Source organism: Vulpes lagopus, chromosome 5 (assembly GCF_018345385.1).
Source record: "Vulpes lagopus strain Blue_001 chromosome 5, ASM1834538v1, whole genome shotgun sequence".
Taxonomy (NCBI): Eukaryota; Metazoa; Chordata; class Mammalia; order Carnivora; family Canidae; genus Vulpes; species Vulpes lagopus.
The window spans coordinates 111,668,402-111,693,285 of NC_054828.1; the positions used below are offsets into that span (position 1 = coordinate 111,668,402).

The 24,884-nt window shown below is 40.0% G+C and overlaps 1 protein-coding gene across 3 annotated transcripts in view; it reads right to left on the minus strand.

The window, feature by feature from the left end:
• BABAM2 (BRISC and BRCA1 A complex member 2) overlaps positions 1-24,884 on the minus strand; it is a 407,463-nt gene that overhangs the window by 18,083 nt on the left and 364,496 nt on the right. For 2 of the 3 annotated variants that reach the window (XM_041755097.1, XM_041755099.1), the window contains one exon: positions 16,964-17,117. The exons of the other annotated variant lie outside the window; for it this stretch is intronic. In XM_041755097.1, the coding sequence (XP_041611031.1) occupies positions 16,964-17,117 (154 nt within the window). The remainder of the gene's footprint in view (positions 1-16,963; positions 17,118-24,884) is intronic. 3 annotated transcript variants of the gene reach the window in all.

The following is a 24,884-nucleotide window of genomic DNA, read 5'->3' on the forward strand; positions in this document are numbered from 1 at the left end:
TCGGCCTCAAGGACAGGATGAGTCAAGCATAAAGCTGGCTATGGCAGCACCAAAGGCCACTCAAGATGGGAGATCTGGAGACAACTGTTAACAAGTAACCCAGAGTGCAGCCTGGGTGGCTCAGCGGTTTAGCGCCGTCTTCAGCCCAGGGCCTGATCCTGGAGTCCCAGGATCGAGTCCGACGTCAGGTTCCCTGCATGGAGCCTGCTTCTCCCTCTGCCTGTGTCTCTGTCTCTCATGAATAAATAAATAAATAAAATCTTTAAAAAAAAAAAAAAGGTAACCCAGAGAAGGTGTTCAGAAATCAACTAAATAAGTGCACTGGAATTTTCAAATTCCCTTAAAATTAATATTAAAGAGGTGAGACAGCTGGATTTGCCCTCTAGCTCCAAGGTTCTGATCCTCAGACTCTCCAGAGCAGGGAGTACTTGGTCAGTTACCATCACCCCTGCTCTGGCCATCTCAAGTCATACCACAAGGGACAGCTGAAGTTCCCACCTTAAGCAATCTTCCTGGAAGAGAAACTCTGTGAAAGAGAGCCTGCACTTATTCTGTGAGACAAGTTATCAGACCACAAAGGCTGTCTTCATTCTGCCAACTGTTTGCACAAATGGCTTTCTTTTCTGAAGAAAGAGGGTAGGGATATGAGAAGACTGGTACAAGGCAACCCACATCACCTCTACTCCCACCCCCAAACATATAGGGGCAACCACCAGCATTTAACATCTCTGCCCAAGAAGTGGCTGGAAGGCACCGCCTAAAGCCAGCTGTGCAGAGCCTTTATTACCCAAGAGAGAAACCTAGAAGACTGGTGAGTTCCCTTCCACAAAAAGCCACACAGATGGTTCTGACTGATTCTTGGGCTGTCCCTCCCCATGTAGGATGCCCAATGAAATTTAAATTTCAGGCAAACAACAAATAACCTTTTAGTATAAGTGTGTCCTAAATATTGCATGGGATCTACTTACACTAAATTATTTGGTCTCTGAAAGCCCTGGGCACAGAAGTGGCAAAGCAGGGGTGAAAGGACCCAAGGCAAACATTCCTTTATAGTGTTCCACCAATGTGACCATAGAACTTAGTTTCTTCCGCCTTTGTTACTGTTTCCAAGGCTAAGAAGGACCTACCATGATTTATACATCTACTCCCAGGCAGAACACTGTATTAAAATGTAATTTATGGATTTAAGAAAACCTTTACTGCCCACAGAAGAAAAGGTCAAATGTCTTAGCGTGACAGTTAATTACCATAGTTACCATTAGTTGAACACCAACAATATGCCAGGCTTTTTACAATCAGTTTCCCATTTAACATTCACAATCCTCTGTGAAAGAGGACTGTTACCCTCATGTACAGATGAGAAAACCAATGTCTGCAGGGGTAACAAAAATACTACTACAAAGTGGCAGAACCAGGATCTGAATTCTGGTTGGTCTGATTCCAGAGAACATGTTCCCTCCACCCTGCAGAACTGCTATGTGCCTCTTTTCTCTTCTTCTCTCCTGCATCATCTACTGCTACCTCTTCAGTGTATCCTGGCTTACCCAGAACCCCCATGCTTCCTGGCCTCAGGCAGTCTGTTCCCTCTGGCAGGAACTTCCTCCCTCTGTCCCATCTTACCCATACTCCAATGTCAGCCTCCTTGATCTCGGGAAACAGATCTCATTTCCGCTCCTACTGCGTATCCCACCTGCACAAGGCACACATTGCTGCCTTGTAAGAGAGGTATTTATGTAGAGTTTCTACCCTTCCTCTGGTTCAGTGAAGGCAGGGACTGGGTCCCACACATCACTTATCATGGTGTCTGATACATACTTTGAATACAGTGTTTACTGTATTCATCTGCTGAATAAATGAATGAATGAATGAGTGGATGAAAGGGTGCTGGTGATCTGGGGAAAGCCTAATCAAAATATCTGCAAGTCAAAAAAAAAAAATATCTGCAAGTCCAGATACTGAGGCACTCTGAACTTGGGTGTCAACCAAGGCTGAGAGCCTGGACACGCTGCAGTTCTAAACAGAATGCTGAGCTCAGTTGCCTGGCTGAGTTGGAAGGAAGAGAGGCAGGGCAGTATAAGAACAGAATGTAGTCAAAAAGTCGGGAAATTCGAGGTATATTCTTAGTTCCCATGCTATGTCACCCTGTGACCTTGGACGAGTCATCTGGCTTTGCAGGGCCTCAGGTTCACAGTCTATAATATAGGCATACTGGCAGTATTGATTTCATAGGGTTATTATGAGATTTTTAAGAATTAAAAATCTATGACGCATTTGGAATTGTGCTGTTACAGTGCAAGCACCCAGTATACATTTATCATCATCATCGTAATCTATCAGACGATCAGGAGAGGCTGGGGGATCCACTATCATTTCTATGGAGAAAACAACAGTTGTGGTTTTACAGATATATTCCTGTAAATTTCACTTTTCTGGATAACTGAAACATTGTCCATTTAAAGATTATTTAATCCCTAAAATGACCACCAGTGGGAAATTTTGGTCTTCTAAATTTTAATTTTGATTTTTAGAAGAGCAACCGAGCTTCCCACTTTGCCATTCTGACTCATACCCAGCATACCAAGCAGTTAATACCATGGATGGCCCCATTGTCAGAAAGGAATGTCACCCAGTGATTGACTGCCCCCAAAATCCATCAGCAGGCTTTGTAGTTGGGGCTCTTTAAACCGGGTGTGCTGTGGTCTCAAGTGCTTTGCACATACTCTGTATATCATATATGTAACTCTTAAATGTTTGCTGAATGAATTACGAGTAGTAACTTAACTGCAGAAACCACTGTTACACTTGATTCTTACAACAATGGCTGCCCTGAAGCCTGTTCTCCTGACAGCCACGGTGTCTCTACCTGACAACTCAGCCCTGACCACTTAGGGTACACCAGGAGGCAAACCACTTTTGCTCCTCAGAAGGGACTTTGGATAGAGGATGACCCTGGATCACTCCAGGCTCTTCTGCTTTCTTGACTTCCATCTTCTCTGAGGTATGACTAAGTGCCAGTGGTTCTGTCTGTCTGGGAAGATCAGAGTCACTGGAAATTTTCATTCTGTTCTCCACGTGCAGCCTTCCTGCAGTGTGGAGGCTGTGAAGCAGCGTCTGTCTTTAGGCCTGCTCCATTACAACATTCCCTTTCTTCTTTTGCCCACTGATTCTAGTGATAAATTCAGCCACAGGAATGTTTACTTTCCCTTAAAGGTACTCAGTACAAGGTCTCTATACTCCCAGAAGAGCTATTTCTGTTTAAGAATACCCTGGGCTTTCCCCCTGGCCACAGCAGACCTCAGCCTCCCAGGTGAGCCACCAGGAAGACAGCCAGGCCACACATCGGGTAGGTGGATGGGTGTGTGCATGCAGACATGCTAACCTCCAGCCCTTGGTTTCCCTGTACTGCTTCTGTGAGCAAGGGAGTGGGCAACAGGCAGAGTAAAGGTGGGAGGTCAGAGGTGGCTTGGGTTGGGCCAGCGAGCAGAGGCACAGTGTTCTTAATCATGGTACTGTATGGCCTTGAGCAAGTTTTTCCAGGAAATGAAAATGATGAATTGAATGTCAAGTCTATGCCAAATGCTGTGCTAAGGGTCATATTCCAATTATTTCATTTTATTCCCATCACAATAGTTAATGCTTACCATACTCAATCTTAGCTCTACTAGATGGTTTCTAAGGCTCCTTCTGAGCTCTATGTTCTGAGACTGGTCCCCACTGTCACACCTACCTTCCTGGATACACTCCTGCTTGGCCACCCAGTGTGGCTCTGCTATTGGCTATTCTGCTGATCTCTGAGCAGAGGTAACTGCCTCAGTATCCAGTATCTGCTCCTTGTTTCTGCTCACCTCTATAAAGCTGCATTTCGGCAAGTCATGAATCTTTCATTTGTTCATTTTCAACAGTGTCCCCTATGCTGAATGATCTGCCAACAGGCCAGAGAGAATCCCATTTCTGAAGAAACAAGGCCTCTGCTTGTCATTAATGATGTGCACAGAATGGACGGGCCTGACTGTTCTTTGCTGCTTCCCTCTTTTCTAGGCTTCATGCCTTAATGAGAAGTGATAGAAATGAGCAACTCGGCCCTCCTGCCTTGGCTGGACTCACATCACACATGACAGCCCTGAGCAGCCCTGGCGGCACCTGTCAGAAACCAACACGTACATCTGAACAGTCAAGCCTAATTCCCAAGAAGCTGTTTTAACTTGACATCTGAAAGTGTATTATATCTAGAAGTATTTTACTGGGTGTGTGTTCAGGGCATATGTGTGCACGTTCCGCAACTGAAGTGTTCTATAAATACCAGATATGGGTTGTACAAAAAAGCATCACGTACAGAGTGTACTTAATTCCATTTAGTAATGTTTTCAATTTGTGTCTGACCTCTGGCAACAGAGATGGAATTTTTTCAACACGAATAAAAAAGTATGTGAAACTACCTTACACACAATTTTCACTTAAAATCCCCCGAATGTACAGGAACTTAGTGATCATTAGTTCCTAGCCCAATGCTTTTAGAGGAGGGCATTAGGCCCAAGATGAAGTTTCTTTCCCAAGATCACACATCACACATGCAATTAGTAATTGTGCCCAGATGAGACTGAGGTCTCCCAACTCTCAGGCCACTGTTCTTCACATTGTCTTTACTTACTGTTACATTTCTTCTTCCAACAGTTCAAAGGCAACTCTGGTTCCATTGATAAATGTATGTTTCTACTTTGGTGTTCTATAAAAATCCAAACCAACTCCCTTATCCTTTCCTTTTGGCTCTGTAAGACATCTGCCTATTTTTCTAAGAAAGAAAATAAATGACTATAACTCACAAACGAGGAAGGTAGCTGTATCTGGTTATCACCACATTCTCACAGTGGCTGGCAGGGGTCATCTGAGCCCTCCCCTGGGCACTTGGTAGCTTTACAAGGGTACTTCTAAAGTTCATTTCCACAACAAAGATGTAGTGACTTTCCAGCTACTCTTTTCTTGAAGTTTCTTCAGTTTATACAACTGAGCTCAGAAAATAAACTCTAGCCCTGTTTTCCACTGAGAAAGCAGGATAGCAGGATGGCAGGATGGCAGGATGGCAGGATGGCAGGGGAAGGGGGTAAGGTTCAGTCCTTAAAGCAGACCTCAGAGTGGCCACAAAGTGGAATCAAAAGAAGCCAGGGGCACAGATGCAGAGCCTCTAAAAGATGGCCTGAGGGGTCCAGCCCGAGGGGAGTGAGGAGGCTGAGCTGGGCTGTAAACGTTCTGTGCCTGGTACAGCCTGGTCCCTGGCTGGTGTAGGCTGGAAGGACAGTAAGCAGTTCTCCTGGGATGAGGGCTCTATTAGCAGTAATTGATGGCCAGGCTTTTTAAAGGAGCTTATCGTTTCACAGCAACAGATGTCAGGTTCTAATAAATAACATGTTCTCTCTGACCTACGCAATTTGGAGAGGATGCCTGGATGGCAGGCAGATCTGGATTCCTCATCTCTGTTGCTCTCTCTTCTGAAAGGAAAAACAAACCAAATCCCTTGAAGATACTTTTCAAAATGATTCTCTTTGAGAGTTCAAGGACCCAATAATTCCATGTTATTTATTTGCTTTACTTTTCTCTTCACAGCTTCTAGATTTCTAAACCCTAGGGAGGGCCAGGTACGCTTGCCCATGCAGGAACCAGGGCATGAAGGTGAGGGGAAGGCTTGTGTGACCTCAGCCTCCCCAGTTCCATCGTGGTTCTATTCCCATCCTCCCAGGGCACCCTGACTGCCCAAGCAGTGCTGGCCACGCCAGAAAATTCCCTCTTCTCTCTAGAGGGGAGGACAGCTAATACGAAGTTGGGATTTTTTTTTTTTTTTAAAGGGAATTCTTCCTAGGGAACTTAAGGCAAAATAAAGTAAGAAAGAAAACCTATGAATCATAGCAGAATTGGAACTGTGGGATCTATCACTGTGGCACAGCTTCATGGGAGCTCAAACCTGGTGGCTTTGCCCCCCTCAGTGCCTTCCCTTCTGCCAATGAATCTTCTGGCCCAGAGTGGATCAGGTCTGCAGCTACTCCCCCTTGCAGAGGGGATGTAGGGGTGAGCAATCACAGCTGACCACAATTCTTATCTTCTGGGTCATCCCCCTACTCTTGGCTATAGACAAGAATTCCAGAAATATAGCTATAAACAGGAGGAGGGATGGAGGCCAAGGAGGTGGGTGAAGGGTAAGATAGTGGTCCAGGGAGAAAGAGTAGGTGGCAAAGTCCCCATTAGGGTTTTTTGTAACACTGATGGGTGTCACACAAGTCATGGTGTCCCCTGGCCAGCTGACCAAGCACAGGGACTGCAGAGAGAGGCCGGACTCTGTAAGGAAATCTTAACAGAAACAGAGCATAGTTTGAGCTGCCTTAAGGAGCTACCAATAAGGCAGTAAAGAAGTGAGTAATAGATTTCTGGAGAGACAAACACATACATAGGCTCATATATGACCACTTACACTTCAACACCCCTTCCGCAGCCCTCCCCTCATCCCAAAGAATTCTCAGGCCTCAGGGCTCCTGTGACCGCACTGTGAACTAGTCTTTTTGAAATGGGGTTTCCACACTGTTCCATGGCATCTGAGGGACCCAGAGGGGCCTCAGAACCACAGTAAGGGTGGGGATGGGGAGTAAATCTAACCCCCTTCTCTGGAATCAAAGAGAGGAGATCTATTTTTATCTGGTTTCTTTAGAGGGCTAATGCATAAGACTGGTTTGAAGCATTTGGCAGTTAGTGACAAATTTGGAGAAAACTGTCTTAGGGAATATGAAGGTATTAACAACAAAAGGTAACTGAACTAGTCTATAAAAATAGTCTATAATGTGATTTTTAAAAACAAAACCCTTGAAAGAGAAAATTATTCTGCAAAGACAACTTGATGACAAATAATAAAAGTATGCATGGCGAAGAACATATGGGGAATTAAGGACTGCTTTGGGAGCACTTGGATAGGTTTCTAAATAAGAAAATAACATCTCTTTCTGACCTTGAGGCACGAAGGGAAACAACAAATGGTTTTAGGAGGTTCATGAATTACTCCCATGTGTTGACTGAGAAGCTATTTTTTGAAATATGCTTCAAGTGATTCCATTTATATAATGGATTTAATTTGTGACAAACCATTGCAGTGGGTGGTTTGGGGTTAAATCCTATTCTAAGAAACTACTTAGACCTCTAGGATCAAGCTGATAGTTATACACAATGTTAAACTCACAGAAAACTCATTCCATCTATTCACAGATTTATCAGACTAGAAAGGATTACAAAAGATCATCTGAATCATTCATCATGATAGATCAACAGCTATATAAGATGCCAACATAGGTAACTAGTAAGTTCAGATTTCTTTCAAAGTGATAGTTGGCTTTATGTAGATTGAACAATGGAAGGATGGATTTTTCCAACTTTCTAAGCTGGTTGGGCTGGCACCCAGAAGACACAACCATAGGTGATAGTGGCCATGTATGGGACAGCCTAGAATCTAAAAATCTCTGGCCAAGTCACTGAGGTTAGGGTACTGTTTGGTTGGATCCAGTGCTGACTGTGATGTTTTTTAATGAAAAATCTTTTACCCTCCAGGGATAGTGATGTTGAGAGTGAACAATGACCAAGTGCTCACAACATGCCAGACCAGACCCTCTGCTGGACAATTCACCTCTATCACTCTGTATGGTGAGAATTCTAACATGGACCCTGAGATCCCTCACCCCCTGAATAATAATCACCAGGACTATGAAAATGGTGGATTTCATTTCTATAATCAGGATTGTTATGTTACACAGAACAGATGACTTTAGGAAAAGGAGATTCACGGTAGGCCTGACCTAATCAAAGAACCCTTTAAGTGTGAGTCTAGAAGTCACTGACACCAAAGTCAGAGGCTAGAAACAGCACTGCTGCTGGCTCAATGATGGAGGGGCCATGTGGCAGGAAACAGCCTCCAGCTGACAGTCAGTAAGGAAACCAGTATCTCCATTCTACAACCACAAGGAACTGAACTCTGCCAACAACCCGAATGAGAGTGGAAGAGGCCTTGGGCATCAGATGAGATAGGAGCCCCAGCCAACAACTTTAGTTGTTTAGGACCCTGAATGGAGACCCAGGAAGGTTGTACTGGACTCCTAACCCACAGAAACTATGAGATAAAAAAAAACTGTGCTATTTTAAACTGTTAAGTGTATAGTAATCTATTAATTAATGATAGAAAACAGGGTACCTAGGTGGCTTAGTTGGTTACGTGACTGCCTTTGGCTCAGGTCATGATCCTAGGGTCATGGGATTGAGCCTGCAGAGCAAGGAGTCTGCTTCTCCCTCTCCCCCTGCTTGTGCTCTCTCAAATAAATAAATAAATCTAAAAAAAATAACAATAGAAAATCACACACACAATTTCATAATAATAACCCTCTAAAACTAGCTTCACTATTTAATAGAGAAAGGGACAGACTCAAGGAGATTATGAATTTGCCCAAAGTCACACAGTTAGTGAGTGGCAGAAACAGGTTTCAACTCAGCTGTCTTGACTTTAGGGTCAGCGCTCTTAATTGCCACATGCATTTCCTCTCTGTATTTATGTTATTCAAGTACCAGGCCTCTGAGAGGGAGGCTCAGACAAGTGGTAAAAAGAATGGGGAACTGTATCTGTCTGCCTAGGGACAGATGTGCAGAAAGTCACAGCTCTGTGTTATTTCCTGACTACTAGAAGCTAGCTGTGTGCCCTTAGGAAAGTCACTTAATCACTCCAGCCTCAGTTTCTTTATCTGCATGAAGGACAGTGAGGATTTCTACACTGTACCCCACACAGGGCTGCAGTGATGATCCCATGAAGGTGTGTGAGGGTGCTCTGTAAATGAAGTCCACAGGGTAGACAAAGGTGCCTGGATATTATGCAGGTATAGCTTTCTTTTCTTGATGACTTCGACTCTCAATGTCCCCTGCATACAGGTTGGGTATGATTCTCTGATGGTTTGTTCCAGGAAGACATTTAAAAATTAGTGGGGTTTTTTGGGGAGGAAATGAGTCTCCATGTCCTTTATTTGGGAACTACAGAATAAAGTGGAATGTGATTTTTCTTTCTTTTCTTAAATTCTTTAAAAGTTAGCTCACTGTTAAAAGCCAAAGTAACAACAATGTATTATGGGCCTCACAAAATATGTAGAAGTGAAACATTTGAATATAGTAACACAAAGGATAGTAGAAAGTATAAAGGGAATTAACAGTGTTTAAGGTTTTTACATTATACTTGAAGTGTTATAATACTAATTCATGGTAGACTATGACAAATTAAGGATATATTTTAGTATATTAATAACTCAAATATGATACAAAAAGCTGTAGCTAAGAGGACAATAGGAGAAAGAAGTCATACTAAAAAGTACTCAAAAAAATCAAAGGGAAGAACAAAGGAATACAAAACACATACATAAACATATAAATGAAATTAAATAACAAACAGTTAAGATGGTAGACTTAAACTCAATCAGTTCATTACTTACATAAAATGTAAATAGACCAATACTCCAATTAAAAGGCAGAGATTATCAAATTAGATTTAAAGAAAACCAACCTACAGAAAGTTTCCTTGAAATATGAAGACACACAGGATGAAAGAAAAAGGACGAAAAAACATATACTATGCAAAAAATAAGCATAAGAAAGCTGGTACTACTATATTAAAATCTGACAGAGCAGACTTCAAGTCAAGGAGAGTTACCAGAAACAGGGAGGGCCATTTTATAATGATCAAAGGGCTGATTTATCAAGATATAAAGACATAAAAATTCTGAGTATGTATATACCTAAATAACAAAACTTCAAAATACAAAAAAAAAAAAAAAAAGAGAGAACTAAAAGGAGAAATAAACAGATCCAAAATCACAGGTGGAAATTTTAACACACCTCCTTTCAAAAACCAATACTAAACACAAAAAAATAACAGTAAGGATATAGACATTTTGAATAACAGTAAGAAATAATTTGACTTAATATGTATATATAATACTATACCTCAAAAATGCAAGACACGCATTCTTTTCAAGTTCAATGGATTATTTACCAAGATAGACCATATAATGGGCCACAATACAAATCTCAATAGATTTTAAAGGCTTGAAATCATACAGATTATGATCTCCATCAAAACAGAATTAAATTAGGAATCAGTAAGATATCTAGAAAAACCCCCAAGCACTTGAAATTCAAGCACAATTATTATTTTTTTTTTCAAGCACAATTATTAATAATGCATGGTTCAAAAAGAATTCACAAGAGAAATTAGAAAATATTTTTTTCTTTAGAAAATATTTCTAATAAAGTAACAAAAATGTGTTAAAATTTGTCAGATGTAGCTAATGCAAATCTTAGAAATTTGTAGTCTTAAAGGCTTATATTAAAGAAGAAGGAATTAAAATCAATGACCTAAGCTTCCATTTTTAAGAAGCCTGAAAAAGAAGAACAAATTAAACTAAAATACATAGAAGGAAGGAAATAATAAAAGCATAAATTAATAAAATAAATAACTTTCTTTCAAAAGATAAGTAAAACTGATAAACCCTTAGCTAGACTGTTTTAAGAAAAAGGGAAAGAACCAGAAACTTTCACCATAAGGAATGAAAAAGTTACAGCCCACAGACATTAAAAGGAAAATGAATGAATATTATAAAAAATCTCATGCCAATCAATTCGACAACTTAGACATGATGGATAACTTGCTTTAAAAAACACAACTTGCTAAAACTAACACAAGGAAAAAAGATGAATAAATATCCCCATATTTAGTAAAGATTTCTTTGAATTTCTTTGCATAAATAAAACTTTATCGAATATTAAAAAAGCAGTGCTGAACCTACATAAACTCTTTCAGAAAACAGAGGTAGAAAGAAAATTTTCCAGTTTATTTTATGAAGCCAGCATGGTGCTTTTATCAAAATCTGATAGGACAACATATGAAATTTCAGACCAATATCACTCATGAAAATGAGAATGAAAACATAAACATTTTAACACAACATTAGCAAATCAAATCTAATAATATAAAAAAGGATAAAATGTCATGACTGAGAAGATTTATTTATCCCTGGAATACAAGGTTGGTCTGATACTCAAAAACTAATTAATGTAATTAAGCATTTTAATAGAATAATGCAAAAACCATAGGATCAGGCCAATGGATACAGAAGAAGCATTCTAAATAATTCAATACCCATTCATGATAACAACTCTTAGCAAAGTGGGAATATCAGAGAATTTCTTCAATGTGATAGAGACATCTATGTAAAACCTATGCTAACCTCAATCTTAACATGAAACATAGGCCAGATGTTTGCTATTATCACTGTGTACAACATTGTACTGGAGATCCAATCCAGTACAAGCAGGCAAGAAAAAAAATTAAAAACACAAAAATAATAAAGATGGAAATAAGAAAGTAAAAACTGTTAACAGATATGATTGTTTATGTAAAAAACACTCAGACAACTACAAAAAAGCTACTAGAATTTAGTAGCAATCATGAACTTATTTAGCAATGCCACACGACACCAGGTTAATACAGAAATATCATTTGTATTCCTATATACTAGAAACAAGTCAAAAATAAAATTCAAAAAAACTATCATTTATAATAAAAGCAAAACCACTTAAAAGATGCAAGACTTCTACACTGAAATCTCAAAACACTTCTCAGAGAAATTAAAGAAGACCCAGAGGAAACTGCTCATTAATATGAAGATTCAATATTGTTAAAATGTAAATTTCCCCCCTTGTTGATATATAGATTTAATGCCACACCAGCCAAAATCTCAGTGGGTTTTTTGTTTTTGAGGGGAAATTGGAGTTGGAATTGGCAAACTAATTCTAAAACATATATGGAAATACAAAGGACCCAGAAGAGCCAAAACAATCTTCAAAAATGAAAAGTTGAAGAATTTATATTTCCTGATTTTAAGAAATATTAGTATTAGTATACCAACAGAAAAATAGGCCAAGGAAACAGAACAGTGTATCCAGGAATAGACCCACTCATATATAGTCAATTTAATTTGACAAAAGCATGAAGGTAATTCAACAGAGAAAGAAAAAACTTTTTTCAACACATTTTGCTGGAATACCTGGATATATGTAAACAATTAACTTCAGCATCCATCTCATACCATACACAAAAATTAATTTGAGATGGATCAGAGATCTGAATGTCAAACCAAAATGAGAGCTTGTAAAACAAACAAACATAGAAGAATCTCTTTATGATCTTGTGGTAGGCAAATAATTAGGAGGCTACAAAAAGCATTAACATAAAAAGAAAACACTAATAAAATCAATTTCATTAATAATAAAAATTTCTGCTCATCAAAAGACACCATTAAGAAAATGAAAAGGCAAGCCATAGGTTGGGAGAACATACTTGTAATGCATAAATCTGACAAACATATAAATAACTCCTAAAATTCAATAATAAAAAGACCAACAACCTAATTGAAAATAGGCAAAATTTGAACAGACACTTCTTAAAAGAAGACATACCAATAAGCACATGAAAAGATGATCAACATCATTAATCATCAAGAAATTAGGATTAAAAACTACAATGAGATCTCATTTCATCCCCTCTGGAACAGCTAAAATTAAGACTGACAATATCAAGTTTCAGAGAGGATATGGAACAAATGAAATCCTATATATTGCTAGTGGGAGTATAAACTGGCATGAAAACTTCATAAAAAATTTGTCAGTTTCTTATAAAGTTAATCAAACACACACCCCCTCCCACTTATTTACTCACAGAATTGAAACTGTACATCTATAAAAAGACTTATTTAAGAATGTCTTTAGCAGCTCAATTCATAAAGTCCCCACACCGGAAAAAAACTAAATATACATAAGTGGATGAATGTATTAATAAATTATGGTATATTCCTATGGTGGAAATTCCTCAGCAGTAAAAAAGGAATGCTATAACAGACAAATCTAAAATAATTAGGTTGGATACAAAAGACACAAAAGAATACAATCTGTATTATTTGATTTATAAGAAGTATCCAGAAAAGGAAAAACTAAGATGTAATAGAAATCAGACAGTGTTCTGGAAAAGGTAGAAGGTACCTTTGTCAGAACTCCCATCAAAAGATATACTTAAATCTGTCCACTTCATTATATGTAAATTACACTACAATAAATATCTTTAACAAGATATATATGCAAAGCCCTCCCTTCAAAGAACTCACAATTTGATTACGGAAATGAAACAATATAAAGACGTGAAAAAGAATAATACAAAAGAGATTTAAAAGGAGTATACCTGGTCTTTGACTTAGATGGTTCCACTTGACTTTCTGAGTTTATGGTAGTGCAAAAGCAATACGCATTCAGTAGAAACAATACTTTTGAATTTTGATTTTTTTTAAGATTTTTAAAATTTATTTACTCATGAGAGACAGAGGGGGTAGGGCAGAGACAAAGGCAGAGGGAGAAGCAGGCTCCATGCAGGGAGTCCAATGTGGGACTCGATCCTGGGTCTCCAGGATCATGCCCTGGACTGAGGCAGCACCAAACCACTAAGCTACCCGGGCTGCCCCTGAATTTTGATTTTTGATTCCTTCCTAGGCGAGTGATAAGTGGCAGGATTCTTGTGATGCTGGGCAGTGGTAGCCAGCTGCATTTCCCAGTCTGCCATGCAATCCAAAGGTGAACATCTGATACACTTACCACCGTTCTGTACTCTTACAACCATGCTGTCTTACACTTTCAGTATACTATTTGGTAAATCCCGTGGGATATTTAACACTGTTTTATGAGATAAGCTTTATGTTAGATGATTTTGCCCAATGGTGGCAAGTGGTTAAGTGTCCCATGCACATTTATGGTCATGCTACACTAAGCTATGATGTTGGGTAGGCTAGGTGTAGTGAATGCATTTTCTTTATTTAAAGATTTTACTTATTTATTCATGAGAGAGAGAGAGAGAGAGAGAGAGAGAGAGAGAGAGGCAGAGACATACGCAGAGGGAGAAGCAGGCTCCCTACAGGGAGCCTGATGTGGAACTTGATCCCAGGACCCCGGGATCACAATCTGAACCAAAGGTAGACGCTCAACCACTGAGCCATGTAGGTGCCCTGTAAATGCATTTTCAATTTATAAATGATATTTTCAGTTTACGATGGGTTTCTAGGGACATAACCCTTTCATAAGCTGAGGAAGATCTGTACACGACCAGTAGTCCACTGAGGCTTGGGAGAGAAAGAAGCTGCCTGCACATTAGCATGGATGGAGAAAGCCACAGGAAGAACACTGAAGGATCTGAAGGGGCAGGAAGAGGGTGAGAAGAAGTGGTGAGTAAAGGCACTGTGGGACAAAGCAGAAGCTAAACCCAGAAGTTGTTCATATGTCCATTCCTTGACCCTTCATATCAAGCCCATCCAATAGGGAGGAGTATGTAAGTCCTGTTTTACAGGATGAAGTTCAGAAAGGTTAATAACCCTGCCCAAGGCCACAGAGCTTATTTGATTAGCTTTGTGTAAGAGCTTGTAATAGGAGCTGGGCATGGGCATGCATGACCCCAAAGCCTGTGCTTACCCAGTAGAGGGCATTTCACTTGCGAGGACAGAATATGCTGGACAGCCCTGAGCAAGAAGTACATGTCATAAGAAAAACTCTGGTCTGTGCCAGAAAGCATCCTTTCTGAGTTCACATGTTTAGAATTTTGCTCTACCAGAGGGAATAAACAGCTGACTCCACTCAAAGGGCTCTACTGCTGTTCATAAACCGTGAGAGTGTTTATGTCATGGGCAGAGCTCTCCAAGTGAATTATAGCCTTTTACGCACTGTGCACATACAATATTTTCACAGGACAAAGAAACAGGGCGTGTAAGGAATGCTACAGTTGACCTTTCTCTCTTTCTGTCCTTTCTCTGAAACCCTAACAATCTCAAGCCTGTCCTGCAGGACAGTCCTCTGATTATGTTTATCCATTACCTGGCTTTCTGATACAACCCAGGAAAGTTACTCAGTTCATTTTAAGAAGAGAGCTTTAAACTATTTCTTCTTCCTAGCATGAGTGGCTGGCTTTCTCTTTTATTACATTTAAAATGAATCCATCTTCACTACAGTAGAAAGCAGATTTTTTTTTAACATTACTTCAGATGTTTTCTTTAGACTGGTGTTAACATAAAGCAAATGTCTCTTGCAACTCTGAACCAATCTGTTAAGATAAACAGGCTTCACTTACGATATTCCTATACTGAAATCATAGGCTTGTGGTCTGCAACTTCTTAAAGACTCAATTCATACATGCTAAAATGTCTAGTTAAGAAATGCACACACTCACACACACACACACACAGTTTTGCCATGGAAACCACAAGGACATGTCTGGTTCAGACTCCATAGCACATACCACAAATAACAGCCCATCTTCTAAGGGCAGATCTTGTATATACACAGGGAAAGCCCAGAAAATGAAACAACTGCAATACCTCAAATCTAAAACTTACTTTTTAATCGCCCTTTTCAAGTCTGTTTCAAGATATCTAAGTCTTAATCATTGTTATTAGGCACATTTGCATATATCTGTTATTTTCCTTAAACAGAATTTCAAACTTGGGGGATCCCTGGGTGGCCCAGCGGTTTGGCTACTGCCTTCGGACCAGGGCGTGATCCTGGAGTCCTGGGATTGAGTCCTGCGTCAGGCTTCCTACATGGAGCCTCCTTCTCCCTCTGTCTGTGTCTCTGCCTCTCTGTCTGTGTCTCTCATGAATAAATAAATTAAATCTTAAAAAAAAAAAAAAAGAAAAAAAAAACTGTCAGAAGTTTGGCTTGATAAAGGCTTTCATCTCTCCTGCTGGGCTATAAATTTCATGGAGACACGGGCTACATCCAATTTGTTTATCACTTCATCTGTAGCATGGAGCTCACTGCTTGGAACATGAGAGATGCTCAATAAACACTGAATAAGTGAATGAAGAAGATACTTAATATTCTTCACAGTGTGATTCTGTAGATTGCATCATTCCTTAGTTGGGATCACAGGGGTGACTGTATGGCTGTTCAAAGTTATAAAGTAATAACCACCTGCCACTCTAACCATGATTTATTTTTGTCCACTGTCACTTTCCTCTAGGAGACCATGGTTCATGAACTCGCATTCCAGTTACTAAAGTCTGACCAATAAAACACCAACATACTTTTACGTTTACCTATTCCATATGACTTACGGACGCTTTCTGCAGATGGTTCACGTGCAGTACTTAAATCTCTAAGCTCCAAACTCTAGCTAACTTCAACTTCTACCACATGGCCAGCCTACTTCCATAGGGATTCTAACAGTTCTAAGCTACTTGCATAGCCATTTATTCAGATGAAGAAGACACAGGCCCTATTTTGGGCAATGGCTGTAGAGATGCAATGAGGTATATAGCCACTTTGTTCCTTCAGAGACATGACAGTTCCACGTGAAAAACTTGGTATTGGATCCATGTATTGACTACTAAGCAGAAATTCTATTTGTTTACTGTCAGCTGAAACTTTCCATTTAAAAAAAAATATGAAAGTAGCTGCTAACATCTTCATCATCAACCCCATTTACCCACAACTTTAATTCCTCTAGTACTTTTACTCTAAATAGACTGGTAGATTTCAGATAAATCCTGTAACACATTAAAACAACAACAACAACAATCTACCTGATGAGTCTGGATAAGAGGTTGGCAAATTTTTTTCTGTAAAGGGCCAAACAGCAAATATTTTTGAGTTTGCAGGTCATATGTGATCTGTTGCAATTTCTCACTCTGCCATGGTAGCATGAAAGCAGCCATACAAAATGAGTAAAGAAATGAGTGTGGCTGTGTTCCAATAAAACTTTACTCACAAAAACAGGTGCAGGACAGGATTTAGCCTGCAGGCAGTAGGTCGCCAATTCCTGGACTAGATAAACGAAATGCTCCTGTTTGTAAGAAACAGCGATGGATTCACTTACTTTGCTCTTTTGGCCATTTCATTTCCATCCCATCTGGGGCTGTACGGATAATTTTTTTGGGCCTGGGAATAAAGCTGTCCACTGTTGGTAAAGTGATAGACGGACTGGAATGTGAGAGTCGGCTGGTCTCGAGGGAAAAACAGGGGCAGGTCGACTGCAAAGACACACACACATACACACACACACAAAAAAAAAAAAAAAAAAGAAAGAAAAAGAAAGAAAGAGACAAGTTAGGGGTTAAATGTATGGGTTAAACCTGAGTGTTGGGTACAGACCATCCGAACCACAAATAGTGCCTGAGGTTTAGGTAAAAGGTATGGAGGGAGGGAACAAGAAATACCAAGGTGCCTTCCGTGCCTTCAAGGAATCTCCAATCTAGGTACATAAATGAAAATCACACACAAATTTAACTAATATGAGGAAAGTGTGTGGATGCTAACCAAATGCTATAAAGTGTTCACAGAAGCTGGGCACTCCCAGCCATGTGAACTCCTCCTATGGCACTTACTTCATCCAGTATTCCATAGAGAAGTTAGCTGATTATCTGTTTTAAGACTCTATTAAACCATAGACTCTTCAAAGGCTGGGCAGTACCTTCCTCATCTAGAATTTGATGGAGGGGGTGGGATAGAGGCTGTCTTTAAAGAATGGATTTGGAATGAGGAGCCAGAGAGCAGGTGATAATCTTTCTACTTTATAGGATATGGCCACTGGACCACCAGAAAAAATAAAGTTATCACTTTACTTCCAATCAAGCAGTGAATTCTGCTACTCAGCAGTTTGAAGCTTCTCCAGATGTGTTACCACATATAGTTCCTAAACTAGTGGGGGCTCCTTAATGGAACGCCAACAGGGACTCATCTGAACACTGCATTATGTCTACTGATAAGAGTGCAGCCTGATTCCAATGTTTGCTGCTAACAAGTATTATGTGCTTTTGTCTGTTCATTATGGGGTCCTTTAACTCAATTTTTAAAAGTAAAATGACTCCCTCTTTGTAGTTTGAGGCAAGCCAAGATTACAAACACACTGTTTCAATAGCACATTCCTCGAGGCATATAATGTATAGTTATGTGGATGTTATCACTTCCAGGGCAAAGAATAAGCACGTTAACTTATGAAAATATAATAATGAGAAAAAATGTGTATAGAATTTCCTAGCTTTACAGAGTACTTCCACATATTTTATCTAATTTGAGACTTACAAATCTATGAAGCAGACATTATTTTTACCATGTGCATTTAACAGACGAACAAACTTGAGACTCCAAGAGGTCTATTAACTTGTTCATGCCTTAGCTAGGTGCAAAGGAGGTAGGGCTCAAATCTAGTCCCATGGTGTAAATCCTGAGCTCCTTCTATTGGGCCCCATTGCCTCCTGCTCTTCATGATACTGGTATAACCTGCTCACACATAACACATTCGCTGTGCCATAAACACAATTTGGGAAGCTAAAGCCTCTACTGTGAAGAACATACAAGATTCATCTTTTTGGTTACATGAGGCAAATATATGAAAATACATACTAGATAGCTGTATATCTGTCACCATGCCAGGGTAGGGTGACATTTGACTGGGCGAGGCCCTCTCAGCATCCAAAATGATTTCATGAAGGAAAAGTCAGGTTTGCAGCAAACTTAAAAAAAAAATCCAAAAAACAAGAAATAGAAAAATGTCCAGTGGCCTCTGAGACCACTGAGTATATCTGACTCTGACTCAGTGCTGTAGGGGGTTTCTACATATGAGTCACCACAACCCCAAAAGAGTGGCAATACTGTGAACGTCCACTCGTAAGTCACATTTTCCATGTGCCTCAATGCAGTTTTAGCACTTGCCTATTTGTGCCAAAGCAGAGATTTAGTAACATATAGGAACAATACAAAATATGAAAAACAGACTGACTCAAATTATAAATAATTCAATTCAGAAAACCCCTTTGTGTCCCTTTACATTACAAAGCATGATTTGTAACATCCTTAGTCTTTCTGAATAAATACTGCTTCTAAAATTAAGTTTATATCTTTTCTGATTACTCACTGCATCTCCTCTGATTAATTTTAGAAAAAAACGCCTATTCATATATAGTTTAATTTGACTTCAATTGTTTATATTACATATTAAGTTTCCAAATATAAAACAAGATTCACATTAACCTCCAGAGCAATTGCCAACAGCACTGGTGAAAAGTATTTAACATGCAAGCTTCCCTTCAAAAATGCAGTCATTTTGAATAATAGAATTCAATGGCAATATTTTACCAATTTAAAGTAAGTACAGTCATATTCAGTATCAAAGTAATACACAGAATACCACAGTCTTCATGATCGTCAAGCTACCAGCTTTTCTGGGCTTTGGAATACATTATATTTTTTGTTCCTGTTATTTTGTTTGGTAGAAAATGAGTTGCTGGTATTTTGACATGCTGAAAAATGATTTTTCCACCTAGTTCTGGACCATCCACTTTGACCCCCTAAATGCCCAATTAAGATCAGAAACAATTCAAAAATGTGAATGCAAATTTATTTACCCAGGCAAGTGAATTGTTATGATTAGGAAAAAAAAATTGCCAGCCAGTAACATGCTGATATGTACCGTGATCCCAGAAAAACACTGATTGCATGATTATTTCCCTGTGGAGCTTCTTCTAAAAAAGCATAGTTGAAGCCAAATATTAAAATTTGAACACAGTAGCTGGATGATCAGTGAAGCAGGAATGGTCAGAGTCCTTGAGAAATGAAATCGGTAATCTACATATAAGAAAATAAAATTAAAAAATAGAAATATCTTGTTCAATTTAACTAAACTATATCCTATCTATATCATCAACAGTCAATAAAAGGATTCTTTAAAAATGTTCTGCATAAAGAGTTAAGAACTAAAATATTTATGAGAAATACTTTGCATTTTTCTTGTAAGAATGATTTGAATGATACAAATTAGTCAGAATAAAAAAAAAAACCCACAAGCTTGTTTTCCTTATCCCCAAATGTTTCTGCCACTTAACGTTTGCCTATGGAGCTAACTCATGATTTTTCTTTTTAAGATTTAATTTTTAAGAAATCTCCACACCCAATGTGGGGCTCAAACTCAACCCTGAGATCAAGAGCCACACGCTCTGCTGACTGAGCCAGCCAGGAGCCCCTCACTCATGATTTTCTGATACATAGTAAAATGATGACCTTAGGTCTTCAAACAGCTAACTTGCTCTGAAGGTACTCCCAGGGTTCTAAGCAGTTTGGCTCATAGCTTTAGCTGTATCAAAACAGAACATCTTAACCATTGGACTCCTTTGGACACAACCCACCTACCAGCTCCAGTTTGATTCCCAGAGGAGAATCATTCCATTTGGTTCAGTTACTCATCATCAGTGCTATTTTGACAACTGCTTCCTATTTCCTTCTTCCTGTAGACAGAGACTGAATTTTGGTCAGCTCTGGATCCACAGAAGGGATAGGCCTCACTTGTTCAGTACAATTTCAATAACCACATCCAAAGTATCACTTTCTTTAAGAACTTGTTGAAACAAGTCACTGCCAAACATTTCTGATCCTGTACAACCTGGGCATTTCACAGGATTCCCTCACAGGGCCCTGCTGCCCTGGCAGAGGGCAGGAATCAGCTTGCCTCATGCTGGACAGTCACTGAGGTGAGGAGTTCCACTGGTCACAGTCCCAGGGCTAGTGGTGTTCTCCAGGCAACTGGCAGCCATATGGCTTTGAGAGGGAGCTGAATATGCACCAGTAAACTTTGCTGCCTCTCTCTAAACCATGCTGGGGTTTAGATGGGACAGATGTAGTTTTGCTTTCTCTTGTAAACAAGCTTAACTGTCCCCAAATGCTCATCCTTTCACCATAAGACAACTTCATTAGGGTTGTACCTAAATTCAAAAGACTCTCTAGAAATGTGTCACTTCTCCAAAGGCCTCACAATGGAAAAATGACCCTGAACAGCCAGAGGCAAGGCTACATCATGTATGTGATACTCAGGACAGCTGTCAGATGCTCACTTAGAACATTTCAGGCATAGTCCTCACAAGTTTGATTATATGATCTTTCCAGAAAAAAAAAAAAATCGAATTATGGCAAGATTAGGACAAGATAAATGAACAGCAAGTAATGATAACTCGCAGTTGACGCAAAGGAAGGAGAGAGAATAATAAATAAAAGCAGATTTGGGGGAAAAAAAAAAGCAGACTTAGGAAACAGAAAATAATCCCAGTCTGGGGCCATTCAGCATATAACAAAAAGCCCAATCATCCCTCGAGCCATTACAAACTGTAAGTGATATTCACTACCAATCTTGGTAACCTAGCAGACACTCTTGGACCCCAACCAACAGCCATTCTCCATCCTTTTTTTGGGGATGGGGAGGGGCATAGGGAGAGAAATGAGAAAATCTTAAGTAGGCTCCACATCCAGCTCAGAGCTCAATGTGGGGCTCAATCTCATGATGCTGAGATCATGACCTGAACCAAAATCCAGAGTTGGATGCTTAACCGGTCAAGCCACCCAGGCGCCTCTCCATCCTTCTTTTCTATGAACCCTCCTCCCATTTCAGAGTCCAAAAGTGCTAGGTATTCACCCTCTCAGGCTTCCATAAGACCAAGGCATGGAATTGTGACTCAGTCCTGCCAATGAGACCCAAGGGGAAGTCGATTAAGGGTCTTCTAAGAAATATTTTCCTCTCTGAGTAAAGACATGTATAAGGAGAAGCCCCCATTTCATTCTTGCCTAGATGTTGTCATGTGAGACCCTGAGGCTTGAGCTATGCACCTACCTTGTGACCATGAGGGGAAAGTCAGCCTGACATCACTGAGCTATTGAATTCATCAGCCCTGGAATGCCCAGTTCTGGATTCCTTGTTCGTGAGACCATCACAAGTCCTAACTACTTAGACTTCTCTTTTAATCAGGTCTTCTCAGACTTGCAGTCAGAGGCATCTAAAGAAATGCTATTTCTTACAGCTTCTGTTCAAGAATGCAGGATAATTGAATAACCAATTTCAGAAGTATTTCCACCAAGCCTGGTTGAAAACACTCAAGGCACATAGATAGGAAAGTTTGAGTTGTCAGGAAAATTCAGTTCTGTGGGACAGTTCAATCCTTGAAAATGCCAAACAAATGAGGGGTTAACCATAATTGCCCTTGGGAGTCACATCATCGGATATTTTCATCCTTATTCACAAGTCAGCCGTTATTTCATTTCTCCAAACCTTCCAAACAGTATGTTGCCGTGTTCTTGGGTTAGTAGTGAAGATGCTCATGCCTTCACTTTGTGGTGGTTATGGTGGTGTTTCCATTTTCAGGACTCTGTAGACTCTCCAGTTCCTCGAAGCCTCATTAGCAGAGTTTGAACACCATGTTGACTTGCTGTAAACTCCCCTCCAATGATGACTCTATCTGAGGTCAATTTTCTCTAAAAACAGTTTGCTCACAGCCCATTCTCAGGCTACTCCCACAGTGGTCCCACAACCACCCAGCAAAGTCTGCCATTTATTAGCTGACCAACCCTTACTGACACCATCTTACTAACTGCACACTATCCCTTTGAGATGCATGGATTCTAAGCACTAGAAAGTGAAACATCACATATCCAAAGCACTTGCCTACAAGAAATATAAAAGTAAAGTCTTCCATTTCTGAAGTATCCCTACCCATGACCTTAAACATCAAATGGTGTCTCATTTTACCAAGCCTGCCTTATATGTAAGTGACAGAGGAGACTAAATATTAGCCAGATTTTGCTGAACTAGCTTCAAATTTTCATGATCTTTTGTGAGATTTTTTTTTAAGATTTTATTTATTTATTCATAAAAGATACAGAGAGAGAGAGGCAGAGACACAGGCAGAGAGAGAAGCAGGCTCCATGCAGGGAGCCCAACGTGGGACTTAATCCTGGGACTCCAGGATCATGTCCTGGGTCGAAGGCAGATGCTCAACTGCTGAGCCACCCAGGCGTCTCATCTTTTGTGAGATTTGATCATGGAGACAGGTTACCTGTGGGGTTTTAGTATTAGCAAAGTAAAGTCTGATTCTTGAATTTTACTGTAAATTCTAAACATCCTAATATGAGAGGAGACAGCATGGTGTGGTGGAAAAAAAAAGCACAGCCTTTGGAGTCAGACAGAAATGGGTTTAATTCCTAGCCCCATCTTTTATTAGTGGTGAGGCCACAGGCAAAATATTTCATCTCTCTGAATCCTGATGTTCTCATCTGTAAAATGAGGATAATTCTTTTCTCAGCATTACTGACAAGACCAGACAAAAGCAGAGCAGGTAATAAATAAATACGCATTCCCTTCCTCTTCTCCCTTCTTCTTAGTTTGTTCTGTTTTCAATCTGGCTTTATACACTGTTCCATATACATGAAATTTCTCACTATAGCATAAATGCTCATAGCATGTACGTTTTAACTATTTTGATGGAACTTTCTAAGCTTTGTACATTATCTTCACGTTTCAGCATATATAGTATACTGGAAATAGCTTAGCCTTTTCTTGTTGACAGAAAACACATGAAAAAATAATTATACATGGTAGCCTCAAGTGTTAAGGAAGACTTAGCTTGCTCCTTCCCAGTGCCTCCTACCTAAGGGCCAGACCTCTTAAACTGTCCACTAGTAAGAGGTGATGTGCCCTTAGAACAGCATACTGAGGTCCCGGGGCTTGCTAGGGGGTGACATGTTGTCTGCTCCCTAACAAACTTTCTCTACTTTGTTTCCTTTTCCCAGACAGCTCCTTTTTGCTTTACCATTTCTCTTCAAGGCCAACTCTCAATGTCATAGCTCTCTCTTCCCTCTTCTCTTTTCTTTGTCTACTCCATTGCATGTGTCTCAGCTTCTGAAGAGTTGGGTGCAGCCGACTGTCCATCCCGAGACCAGAACATGCCGTGGAAGCAGATGCTGCGGTGTGAGTCTAGGGTGCCTTCCTCCAGCACTGCTCAGCGACAGTATCCTCCTCTTCCTTTTGTATCTGTTTGTTTCCTTCCAGGTTTACAGTTGTCCCAGATAGCTGGAGTTACGGGAAATCTGGTCTCTGCTTATGTTTTGTTTAGCATTTGCTTTTGAGGTACTTTATAGATACAAATGAATCATTCCAACACCCAATGAGACATTCAAATAAAACTATAAGAAAAACCTCAAGATAAAAGGGATGCCACAGTACTAGCCAGTGAAGAGTGAGGCTCTCTCACCCTGCCCACATAGACGAGCCCAGACTAAATAGAATAGGCTTCTCCTCCCACGAGATCAGAGGTTCTCAGCTGGAAGTAAGCATCAACATCACCATGGAATCAACAGTACAGATGCTTGGGCCCTACTTCAGACCTCTGATTTTTGAAAATGCACCTTAAATGATTCTGATGTGTCTCCTCGGGTAAGAATCATTCAGACTGTGAGCTCCTAAGGGTGAGGGTCAGGGATTAGTTATTTGAGTATTTCTAGAATTTGGAACAGAACATGACACAGGAAAGACTCCTAATAAAAGCTTGCTGGCCTGAAGGAATGGAGCAAGTAAAGGAACTCCAAATTAAAACCTCAAGGCTGGGATCCCCGGGTGGCTCAGTGGTTTAGTGCCTGCCTTTGGCCAAGGGTGTGATCCTGAAGTCCTGGGATAGAGTACCACATCGGGCTCCCTGCATGGAGCCTACTTCTCCCTCTGCCTGTGTCTCTGCCTCTCTCTCTGTGTCCCTCATGAATGGATAAATAAATAAAATCTTTTAATAAATAAATAAATAAGACCTCAAGGCCATCTCATTTCATACCGATTAGATTGACAAAAAATTTAAAACCCAACAAGGTGCAAGTTGTTGTCAAGGTGGTGAGAATTCTCATTCACTGATAAGAATGCAGATTTTTACAACCTCTTGTACAATAAAAGTGAAGATGCACACTTCATAACTTGGGAATTCCACTCCTAAAATACT